General features: G+C 47.4%; 1 protein-coding gene across 5 annotated transcripts in view; it reads right to left on the bottom strand.

Moving 5' to 3' along the window:
• The window catches only part of BAZ1A (bromodomain adjacent to zinc finger domain 1A), a 112,174-nt gene extending 99,915 nt beyond the window's left edge, over window positions 1–12,259 (bottom strand). For 2 of the 5 annotated variants that reach the window (XM_085887371.1, XM_085887372.1), the window contains exon 1: window positions 11,900–12,259. In XM_085887371.1, coding sequence (XP_085743497.1) covers window positions 11,900–12,012 — 113 coding nt within the window. In that variant the 5' untranslated portion in view covers window positions 12,013–12,259. Of the gene's footprint in view, window positions 1–1,595; window positions 1,615–11,899 lie in introns of those variants that run through there. The other 3 variants (XM_085887373.1, XM_085887375.1, XM_085887374.1) reach the window with 3 other exon arrangements.
• Window positions 12,260–12,484: the final 225 nt, after the last annotated feature.

The raw sequence follows: 12,484 nt of genomic DNA, 5'->3' as shown, positions 1-12,484 counted from the left end.
CACTTAAAAAGTTATAGTAGCCGGATCTTCACCAAAACCGAATCAATTCGTCCATATTACTACACACCCAACCTGTCCACCAAATTTCGTCTGAATCCGTCCACAACGTTTTGAGATATCCTGCTCACAAACTGACAGACAGAGACGGGGTGAAAACATAAGCTTCGCCTACCTGGAGGTTAAAAACACAAACTCAAGACGGCTCGGTGGCATAATGGTTTGAGCGTCTAGTCCGAGTCTGGCTGGTCAGCGGTTCGGCTGGCAGAGCGATACCAAAGATCTTAAAAATGGTACATTCCACTTTTTTGGTTGACATTCAGAGGACAAAGCATGGACAAACCCATTGGACCGGCAACCCATGAGGGAGATTTCTCCTTAGTTGCCCCACCAACTGCCAAAAGAAAAGCCACGTCACAAAGGCATCGGCGATAATCCATAGTGCCCGAGAAAACGTCGCTACCACAAAACGGGCACGTCTGTCCGAAATCATGGCCGGTGCCGTGTCTTTGTGTACATGTGTGTGCGCGTGTCCTCCACGAGCTTCAGACCAGGTAAAATAAACAAATAATAATGTTTTGGTTTTTTTTAAGCCTGGAGGATAGATACTGTACAGCATTTAAACGCAGATGTTGTCAAACATTCTTTTTCATCATGTTGGATTATAAAACGACATTGTGATTATAATTAGAAGACTTGGGCTGGTTGACCAGAGTGTACGTCAAACTTCGGGTAAAACGGGCGTTTCCAGATGAGTGCCATCGGGTGCGTGCAGACACATGCTCGGAGGTTAGAAATATTTCAGAAAGCCAACTAGAAGCCGTCAAGCTACAATAATAACCCATTTATTAGGTACCTTGTGTCCAATAACTCCAGGGTTGCTTTCCAAGACTGGAAAGCTAAGTGATGCATGGATCAGCCCAAACAAACAATAGTTATTCCTGGTAACCAAATAGTGACACCAAACCTCAGCGATTCAATTTTTTTGAAAAGGACGGAAATTAAACCAAAAGTTAATGTCATCATCACAAACGATGGTGGTGGGGGGAAAAAAAAGAAAAACAAACTTGGAGTGGAGGGATATGATATATGAATCGGATATGATAAAGTCCGGTGATATTGTTGTAGGCTGGGGTTCGGCGGCGACAAACGACCACTAGGTGGAGCAGTGGAGTCGTCTCCCACCGAGCACCCGGAATTTAGGTCGCAACTCTTGGATAAGTTAGAGAGTTCACGGGTCCCTTAGCGGACTGTGGTCGCCAATATTTCGACGGCGTGGGGTAGGGTTAATTGCCTCATTTCAATATACTGTTACGGTTGTGGAAATTCACAGGACACCATATAGGTCCTTAGATCAGTTATGTGGATAAGTCTGTGTTCAGTTAGATTTCCCCACCGATGTTTCAAGGCAATTATTCGTGTAACCAGGCTGTGATCTTTGAGGTAGTGTTTTCTTTTGCTGTCTTTATTTTGGACCAACCGCATTTCAACCACCACAACCGCCCTCACAACAACCACCTCAACAACCACCTTCTCCACAACCACATCTCCTCACCATCTTCTAAACCACATCTCAACAACGAACAACATCGCCTCACCTTCATCTCCACAAACGCTGCCATCTTTGCGCCAGCCACGGAGAGTTCCCCACGAACGGCATCGCCGCCGACAGACGCAGGGGTTCACTGTTAGGACGGGGGCCGGTGATTTCCACAACGTCCGCGTGAGGCTGATTATCTCTTCCACGTCCGCTCTCCGAGCTTCGCATCGAAATCGGATCAAAAGATCGAAAGGGGCGGAGCCAGCGGGGGGTCAGAGGTGAGAGATCGGAGATCAAAACCTCGCCTCACGGACCCAATATAAGGGCGTGCAGACGCCAAACGCGAAGTTGTGTGGAGTCACGTTGGGAGCTGGGCCAGCCTGGAGTCTGGAGTCTGCAGTCGGTGAGAATCTGGAGAGAGCGGAGGAGACAGGAGCCTGGAGCACAGACTGCCGTGCCGTGCCGAACTGTCGGTCGCTTGGGAGAGGCCGGAGAGGAGTCGCCAACCAGCGGCATAATGGTCCGAGGTGATCGGGCCCCGGGACAGTCCAAACGACGCGGAGGAACAGATGGAACAGAGGAACAGATGGAACAGAGAGCATCAACTCTGAAAGAGCAAAGGCCCGTTCGTTCCTCGAGGCGTTGTCAACTAGGCCCGATCGATGAGGCCTGGGCCGTGCCAGCTGCCGTGTGGACGGGACGTCGAGGAGCGCCCAGCGAGTCGCCACGAAGGCGGCAGGTAACCAACGCAGCCTCTCGGAGCTTTTTCAGTCTTCATAGCTCCGTGAACTATTAAAGGCTCATGAGGCCCAGTTCCTGCCCTTTTCTTTCCGGGGTTTTCTTTGAATGAACGTTGTGGCGCCATGTCTTTAAGTAGAACTGTTAAGTGCATGTGTGTACATAATAAATAGATGGTTGTAGTTCTTTTTCTTGCTTGTGTTTTGTCCCATACGTGCATCGGTTGCATACATGACTGCATGATTGCATACGTGCATTGGTTGCATACTGTACATGACTGCATGACTACTTACGGGTGTGAAATAATGTCATTGTTTAAATGTTAACCCGTTCGTTGCATCCTTTCCCTCATTGAACTGCCATAATTGAGTTCGGAATATAGCTGGCTTTTTAATAGCCGATAAAAGAATCGGATCCGGCGGGGCTTGGTGATATACACCGCTAGGCAAATCGAAAATGGAGCGAGCTGCTTAGCGGCTCGTTTCCAAGCAGGCCCCGTTGAGGTACAGTCTCTCAGTAGTCTGCCCGCGCGATTAATTAGGTAAATCGACCATTCGGCGATCGGACCCTGTAGCGTGGGTAGAGTATTGACAAGGCTGTGGTGTGATTAAAGATACACCCGTAGCTGGATTTCGGCGTTGATCCAAAAGCTGCGACTCGGTTTGTCCGTTCGGTGGGCGAGAGCGGCCGCCATTGGCTAGAAGCGGTCGCTCACACGCCGAACGGGTGGAAACCACAACAATACCTAAATATCCACGTCGTCCAACTACCGGGGAAAACCACACCCTCGACTGACTTTGTCCGAATCGAGTCGTTATCACCGACTCGGATCCGGCGTAACTGAGTGGAAGTCACCAAAGCCACGCCGGACCAAATGAACAATTTACAGCACGAACGGCCTTACTAATTCTCAATACGTACCATGCTCGGCCAACGAAGGAAAGCACAGACAACGAACTGGAATATGTAACGGGTTTATTTTACTAAGAATAACCGGGGAGAGGGGAGACAGAGCAGAGTTATCACGAATAAAGAAAATGTAATTTACAAGGCAAGGAAAACACATACGATTCTACTTACAGACGGGGCCCACGGACACACACACACACACACACACACACACACACACACACACACACACACACACACACACACACACACACACACACACACACACACACACACACACACACACACACACACACGAAAATGGACAATGGGTCTTCAGTCGGTAGAGCCGGGCAGGGGTACCTGTCCCACCTCGTGCGGTCACACCGACTCGAACCACCACGGTGGGACTCGAACCCATGACCTTGGCGTTGTCAGCACCAAGACTGCAGACCGCTCGACAATGACCACAGACCGCGCCGCAATCGCCACCAGGACTGCAGACCGCTCTCGAACCACAACCGTTAATCGAGACCAAGACCGCAGACCGCTATCGCCACTATCCTCTCTGCCGAACACTGGTCCAGACAACCACTCTACTCCTCTGAGGTGGGAGGGGTCTCTTCTCCTCGCCACTTGCCTCCTGATTGGACGAGGGGTTGTTGGATGACTTGTGGTCGCCTCCCGATTGGCTGGGGCATGCGTGTCATGCTCGCCCTTCGCTCATTCGCTGGAGGAAACATCTATGCCCTGCCTTGGGGCGGAGGCTCGATCTGAGGGGATGGAGGCTCCGCCCATGCCTTCAGCCAAAAACAAGTGGGCAATGGCGACCGGTCGAGTGCGGGACGGTGGCGTTGTTGTTGATGATGATGAGGATGTAATTGTAGTTGTAGTTGTTGATGAGGATGCAAAAAACCTGACTATAAAATAACTCGGAGCGCACATATGCAATTCCCATTAGACAGAAGGAGGGATTCTAACTAATAACACATACTTATCAAAATAACTGAACTACGGGGACTCAATGTTGAGTGCACAGGGTTTCCAGATTCATAACAATATATCGATATACCGGTATTGGAATTCTGAATATACTGGTATACCGAAAAAATAAAAATAAAAAACTTTATCACCAACAAATTGAAGAAAGGTGTTTACAATCTTTAAATACCGTACATGATGATATAAAAAGCTTTGATGCACTCGGTGTCTCAGCTAAACGTGGAATGGGAACGGTGAAACGCATGACGTCAAGACATAACAGGAAGCAAGTGTAATTTGTGTTTAACTTTAACCCTCAGTATCCGAGCATCCGAACAAGCAAGCACTCGTCCGTACAAGCAATCAGGTTTTTCTTTGCCCTCGTTGCTGGTTTGACCTGTGTCGGTTACCAATACTGATCTCACTTGAAAACAAAATCATTTTTAATATAAGTTCAAATTGTGAGTAAAATAACCGTTCTCGCTCTCATTGTGGGGAACAAAAAATCCCCGTGTGTGAATAACTTTGAAAAATTAGCGCGTGTCAACGATGTGAACGTCATGTATGAATATGTAATGGACCATCGAACCGTAGCGGATTTTGGAACTTGCGTAAAAAAATGTAAATTGTTTTATTTATTTATTTTAAATAATATCGATATTCCGGTATGACCCCACCGGTATATCGATATCGAAAAAAAAATCGATATCGACAGAGCCTCGTACGAGTTCAACTCTCATTTTTACAAGAGTTATAACTGAAGCATTTTGCGTGGGAGGGAAGTCAATGTCAGGTCGACTACATAAATAAATAAAAATAAATATATATAAAAAAAAATAAATATAAATAAATAATAAATAAATATAAATGGAAATATAAAAATAAATAAATATAAATAAATATATAAATACATCCGAGGTCCGTCTCAAAAAGTAACGGGACTGAGCCTGCTGTATGCTCCACTTACACAACTTGAATGAACAGGTTGCGTCACAGTCTTTCGCAACATTCCAGCAATATATATGATCGGTGATGGCTGACTGCGCTCATTGTGTGATTTTTTTTTTACAGGGCGTGCTTTACACGTTGTCTAGTCTGAGTCATCGTGCTATGAGGCGTGAGCAGAGAGCCAATCTGAAGTTTCTTGCCAAGCTTGGCAAAACACCTTCCGAATCCTTTGCAATGCTGCAGCAAGTCTACGGGGAAGAAACGATGTCATGTGGACGTGCATTTGAATGGCGCAAGAGGTTCAAAGAGGGACAGGAGGAGGTTGAAGACGATCCATGGTCTGGAAGACCTTCAACGAGCAGTACGGCAGACAACATCGAGCGTGTGAAGCAGATGGTGCGCGCAGATCGTCGACTCATGGTGCGGATGATTGCTGAGGAACTTTCCATCAACCAGGACACTGTCTGGAGCATTATCACTGAAAATCTCGAAATGCGCAAGGTGTATGCAAAGATGGTCCCCAAGCTGTTGTTCAAGGACCAGAAACAGCAAAGACTCACTGTCTGTCAAGACATTATGGAGCGCCTCGAGGACGATCCAGAGCTGCTCGGGAGAATTATGACTGGCGATGAATCGTGGATATTCGAATACGAACCCGAGAACAAATGGCAGAGTCGTCAGTGGAAAAGTCCGGCATCACCAAGACCAAAGAAAGCAAGGATGTCGAAGTCGAAGGGCAAGGTGATGCTCATCATGTTTTTTGACATCAAGGGCATCGTCCACTTCGAGTTTCTACCACAGGGTCAAACAGTGAATCAGTACGTGTAGAAGGAGATCCTCCGGCACCTCATGAGATCAGTCTGGGACAAGAGGGGGGATCTGTGGGAGAACAACACCTGGGTGCTTCACCATGACAACGCCCCTGCTCACAGTGCCCTGAGCATCCGACAGTTTCTGGCGGAGAGGAACGTGCCAACTCTGGAGTGACCCCTGCATTCACCAGACTTGGCCCCTTGTGATTTTTTTCCTATTCCCCAAGCTCAAGGGGGTGATCAAGGGGACCCGATTTCCTGATGTGGAGGCCATCAAAAGGGCCGTGACGACGGAGCTCCGGAGGATTCCAGAAGAAGCCTTCCGGGGGTGCATCGAAGCATGGAAGAAGAGGATGGACAAGTGTGTGAGACTGGAGGGAAACTATTTAAGGGGACAAGCTGTGATTTCAATATATTTTTTGGAATAAAATTTCCGTGAAGTCAGTCCCATTACTTTTTAGACGGACGTCGTACATACATATATACATACATACATACATACATACATACATACATACATATGTGCACCCCTACACAAGCTAAATCAAACAAATCTGCAAGACCTCCTTAGTTGTTTTAAAAAAAAAATGAGACTTGGCAAGTGGCACTGCCACCAGGGGGTAAAGTTACCACCCAAAGTGAAGGACAATCCAACCTCCTCTTCGTCAGACGTACCAAAATAGGTCAACCTTCGATGACCTGACAGACGTCTTGGCAACGGTTCACAGATTGCAATTTCTCTCCCAGTTGACCTAGGTTTACTCTGGTGTCACTTGAAAGCTCACAAACATATTTTTGCATTTGATAAAACAAAATGAAACACAGAAGACCAAGAAGGAACCCGAAGAAGTAAAGAGCAACCAATAAGTTCACCTTTGTATGACCTCGACCGCGTTCAATTTGCTTTCAATTTTGATACATCGTATCGGGCATACTTTGCAATCATCCCTGCAAGTTTCAAATCAGGCATTATAATTAGGTTAGGGCGATCCAAATGGCATTTGTTTGCAAACTAGGCCGCAAGCCTCTGATCTGCACCAAGTCAACAATGAAGGACCGAAATGGAATTTCTCATTCCTCGATTGGCGGACCTTGAGGATTTCCATCGACGTGCCATCTACCGAAACAACGCTCTCAAACGAGAGGCTGGCTGAACATGGCAGAGTGATGCACAGTGACACATGGAGTATAGTGAACCAAACCGTGTACATGATTTCCTTATGCAGCATTGCATTGTGCCTCTTCCCTCGAGTGCAGGAAGTGGGAACTAAGGAGTCATGTGATCAACCAGTTTACAAATGGCGTTCTCCTCCATACATTGAGCTCTGATTTCCCATTTTATTCTCTTGCTCCTCAAGGAATGTTTTTCTATCTGTTGATGTGTATTTCCCAGTGGCATTGACACCACCTTAAAAAGCTGAGAGAATGAAAATGGTCTTCCTTGTACAATTCACCAAACAGGCGAGTGAGGTGAACCAGGTATCCCACGACAGGTGTAATATAGTGATCTCTCCAGCAGAAGGTTTGGTTGGTGCAGCAGACACTAAAATAACGTCCGTTTTGACTGGACCCAGGGAAAAGGACAAGCAAACAACGTTCCTACACCCTCCAAATCAATCGAACCCCGTAAAAGGTCGAACACGGTTTCAAGGCAAAAGCTTTGTGAACAGCGTACTGAAGAACTGGAAAAGCACCCTACAGGTGGGCCAAGCTCTTCATTGTGAAACACAGTCAGCACCAGAGACTCCACATCGAGTGATTCCGATGACCTCGAGAACTCTGGGGGAGAGGGAGGGGCACACAGGAGGCTGACGAACAAGGAAGTGATACATTTGAATCTTCACGAGGACAGGAAACGGTCAGTCCTCAACAAATCCTGATCATTTCTTGGAGTCGCCTGACACTGACATGCGGAGCCTGGGCCCATGATTCACAAAGGCCTCGGGTACAGAGTCCAACGAATGGATCCCTGAAAGTCACCACACGGTGCTCAATGCTCGGCTTTTGTCACCATCCTCCCGATAGTGGTTAGCAAAGATGAGGCAGCTTGAGAGTGGAAGGTGATGTGGAGTGCACACAACTTTACAGATGAGATAGTGCGACGAGTCATATTGTCATTTGACGCGCTGGCCCATTTCGGTTTGGTCCACACGGTTAAAAAAACAAAACCTCACGAGTAAGAAAGTCATCATTCGATGGTTCGCCAATATAGTGCAGTAGATAGTAGAAAAATCGTGCAAATTATGATACAAGCAACAAATTTGGCATTTCTGATCAAATCTGCCCAATTGGCCATTTGAAAATACAAATTTTGAAAAATTTGAAAAAATAAAAATAAAAACTTCAAAAAATTTGAAGTCACAGCTGGCTGAAATTCTTGAAGCGCAAGTGAACATCCCAGACAGAGAACCAAGGGGAGATGCAGTCATCATTGATGGCTCAGCACTTATCAATGCCCTACCTCCACGCACTTCAAAGATATTTGATGACTATGCTAAAGAAGACATCATCCCAAAGGTGGAATCCTATGGTGGTAGGTACAAGAGGGTGGACGTAGTGTTTGATGTGTACAAGAAGTCGTCTGAAGTCCGAGGCAAGGTGGAAAAGGGGGCAAGGAATCAGAAGAAGAGTGACAGGAACCAGTAAGACCCCAAGTAACTGGAGAAGCTTTCTTCGAGATGACAGCAACAAGACTGAGCTGTTTCACTTCCTTGCGGAAAAGATGTGTGAAGCACAGACGACAAGCACAGTCATTGTCACAAAAGGAGAAGATGCCATTAGCAACACAAGGAAGTCACTGGATGCTGTGTCTCCATGTTGTCATGAAGAAGCTGACACTCGAATATTTGTACACGCCAGGGATGCAACGACGGATGGTAGCAAGTCCATTATCATCAAGGCTAATGACACGGACGTACTAGTCATAGTAATATCTGTACTGCCATCCTTACAGGAACTAGGTCTTGATAACATGTGGATTGCCTTTGGCCAAGGAGCCAAGGCGTGATGGATTCCAGTCCATGAGGTAGTTTCTGCAATAGGGCCTGAGAAAGCTCGAGGGATCCCATACTTCCATGCGTGCACTGGATGTGATGTCGTGTCTGCCTTCCGCGGTAAAGGGAAGAAAACTGCATGGCAGACTTGGAACGTCTTTGATGATGTTTCTGAAACATTCACCAATCTCAGCCAGCATCCAACATTGATTCGTGATCTTGACTTTTTTGAAGTTTTTTTTTCAAAATTTTCGGGATCCTAAGATCCCAAGCCCACCACCCTAACTATTAAGCCAACATTAAGACATATCGGACCCCAGAATTCTCCATATAAACCTTTTCTTCTCGTTCATCATATTATTATTGTCATCTCAATAGTTTGGGGTGGGCGCTCATTAAGCATGCAACACTTGCTCAAAGTGTCCACGAACCGGTTGACCACGCTCGACGTTTGAATGGGGGTTGTTCGGACATTGAAACCAGTTGAAGGTGTTGGCGATAACGGCGACTCTACGTTGAAGCACACTGTGGGATATTTTAACATCGACCAGCTAAAGGCTCCGAGACTTCCAACGGCTCGTTGCAGCCCACCTGTTTACAATCCAGGACGAGGAAAAAAAGAACCAAGATGAGACAACTCATCGGCACGTGTGCTACATACACGCAATCGAGTGAGATTGTCCACATTAACAGCGTGTGACAATTATTCAAGGCAACCATTTTCCCGTTGTGGCCCCGAGAATGCACAAAGGGAAAGACTGGCGCTCCCGTGGAACCGATGCGCACACCTTTCAAGCTTACAGAAATCATCATGAAGAACTGGTGTTGCCCGTGAAGGCCTCGCCTGTACCTGTGCGAGTAGACAGGCAGCAGAACAATGGAAGGGATCAACGTTCTCTCGATGCCATCCATCGCAGAGGTCACCTGACAGGTACGTGTGTCGTGATTTGTCAGTTTTAAACAAAAATCCAAGGTGATATCATTTGAACAAGGTCAAGGTCAAGGTCAAGAAAAGTCGAGTCATTTATTACTTACGAAATCTAAAGATTTCGTCAGTATATTGATGGCTTCCGTCCTGTGTTTGTGTGTTTGTTTGTAGGCACGATAACTCGAGAACGGAAGAAGCTACCAATGTCAAATTACACCACGTGATTCAGGAGGGTGATGGCTAGCGCCGATTAGATTTTGGCCAAAATCGGTCAACGGTCAAGGTCACAGTGAGGTCAAACATCCTAAACATGATAACTCGAGAAAAGTTACCACAGGTATTGTTGACGGAGCGTGAGTTTGGAAGATCGAGGTAAGTTTGGCGGAATTTGTGTCAATTCGTCGAGTTATGACTGTTTAAAAAATTTCAGTGTTATAAAATAATATTAAATAATTCCGTAAATTCCTGTGGAGAAATGGAGTATTTTTGCTTCGGTCGACGTTACGAGTTCGTTTTAACTTCGATTTTAATTTTGTCTTTGGTTTTTGCGATCGCTTCGGACGCTTAACACTCGGTTGTCGAAATTCTGGTAAAAAAAAAAAAAAAATCGGATGTTTTGGAGACATTTTAAGATTGTATAAAAATATTTCACCCGCCGCGTCACGGCTCGTCATGTGGCGCAGCGCGCTCGAGTAGGCGCGTCGTTGAGTCAGTAAAGGTTTTGCGTGTGCGCGTTGACATCATCGCGCTCGCCCCATTGTCCTTTCGAGTTGGGGGGGGGGGCGTCGAGTGTGACCTTTATGTTACGTTAATCTGCGGTAACTCGAGAACGGAAGAAGCTACCAATGTCAAATTACACCATGTGATTCAGGAGGGTGATGGCTCGCACCGATTAGATTTTGGTCAAAATCGGTCAAAGGTCAAGGTCACAGTGAGGTCAAACATTCGATTTTTGATGGTTTGGTACAGAATCATCGTAGAAACTTCTGGTTTGCGTCGCTACCTTCTCCAGAGACAGCTTTTATTAGACAAGGTCAGAGGTCAAGTTGACGATTTCGTAAGTACCAGTCTATGACTGCTTGTTTGTTTGTTTTTAATCCAACTTGGTTCACAGATAATATTCTTAATAAATAAACATCCTCAAGAGGTTCAGAATCAACTTTGCACTCATTTATAATGACAATGTCATGTAATAGTCACGGAAGGTTGCAAAAGGTGTGCAAGATCGATTCGAGATAAAACTGACGAACTATCTCTGGGGAAAAGAGAACTTGGATCGAGAGTATAACCTGGCGGTCAACCTGTTGGATTCACAAGGTCGAGGCTCATATCATAGGAGAGAGAGTCATAGAACGCATAGGATCCGATTTGTAAAACACGAGCACGTGTACCAAATCTCACCGAAATCAGAGCTCATGTTGTACGTGCTCGATTCGATGTGAAGCGACCCGCAGACAGGTACGGAGGCACGCAGACAGGTACGGAGGCACGCAGACAGGTACGGAGGCACGCAGACAGGTACGGAGGCACGCAGACAGGTACGGTGGCACGCAGACAGGTACGGCGGCACGCAGACAGGTACGGTGGCACGCAGACAGGTACGGAGGCACGCAGACAGGTACGGAGGCACGCAGACAGGTAGACAGGTACGGAGGCACGCAGACAGGTACGGAGGCACGCAGACAGGTACGGAGGCACGCAGACAGGTACGGTGGCACGCAGACAGGTACGGCGGCACGCAGACAGGTACGGAGGCACGCAGACAGGTACGGAGGCACGCAGACAGGTACGGTGGCACGCAGACAGGTACGGAGGCACGCAGACAGGTACGGAGGCACGCAGACAGGTACGGAGGCACGCTCGTTTATCGATACGGTTGCGGAGTGACGTCATCCACGTGTACGTGCTAAGGCCCGAGGTGAAGACAAAATGTCGTCGCCAATGATATATAATTAATGAGTACATGGAGCGGGGTGGAACCAGAGATCCTCGAAGACAGTTTCAGGTCGAACCAGGGAGGGTCCGAGGGACGAACCGGGCCGAGTTTTTGGGCCCCGACGGGTTTTTCACTTACTTGTAATCCCTGAACAGTTCCTTGGTAGTCCGACACACGAACACCTCCTCGTCGGCCCGGAGATCGCAAGGAGGATCGATCCGAACAAACGGCTTTCGATTTATCAACGGCATGAGGCGGGCTCCGTGTGGGCCCCGAACCGGGCTTCGAGCGGCGAGTACCGGGTACCCCGTCCCTTGGGTTCGAGAGACGTTGAATCGTCGTGTTCGCGAAGAGCTTCGTAAAGGGCGCACGGAGCCCGCGACTTGGTAAAGGGGAAACTTGTACCGAGAACGTTCGAGCGATCGAATAGCGAAGCGCACAAACACACCACACACACCACGGCGACGACGACTTCCGGGCTGCGCGAACGGGCTCCTCGCTCATTGGAAGAAAACGTACGTCGGATGTGACGTCAACGGATTGAGGCGAACGGGATCCTCGCTCATTGGAGGAAAACGTACGTCGGATGTGACGTCATCGGATTGAGGCGATATCGGAAACGTTTTCTCATTTTTTTTTTCCCTTCAGATTGGGTTATTTATTTAGTTTCCTGAAAAAAATCAATCCTTGTGACTTAAAAATCCACCCTCCCCACCCCCCTAT

Source organism: Eptatretus burgeri, chromosome 7 (genome assembly GCF_056783735.1).
Source record: "Eptatretus burgeri isolate ZD-2024b chromosome 7, Ebu_testis_v1, whole genome shotgun sequence".
NCBI lineage: Eukaryota > Metazoa > Chordata > Myxini > Myxiniformes > Myxinidae > Eptatretus > Eptatretus burgeri.
This window is presented reverse-complemented; position numbering and strand designations above follow the sequence as displayed.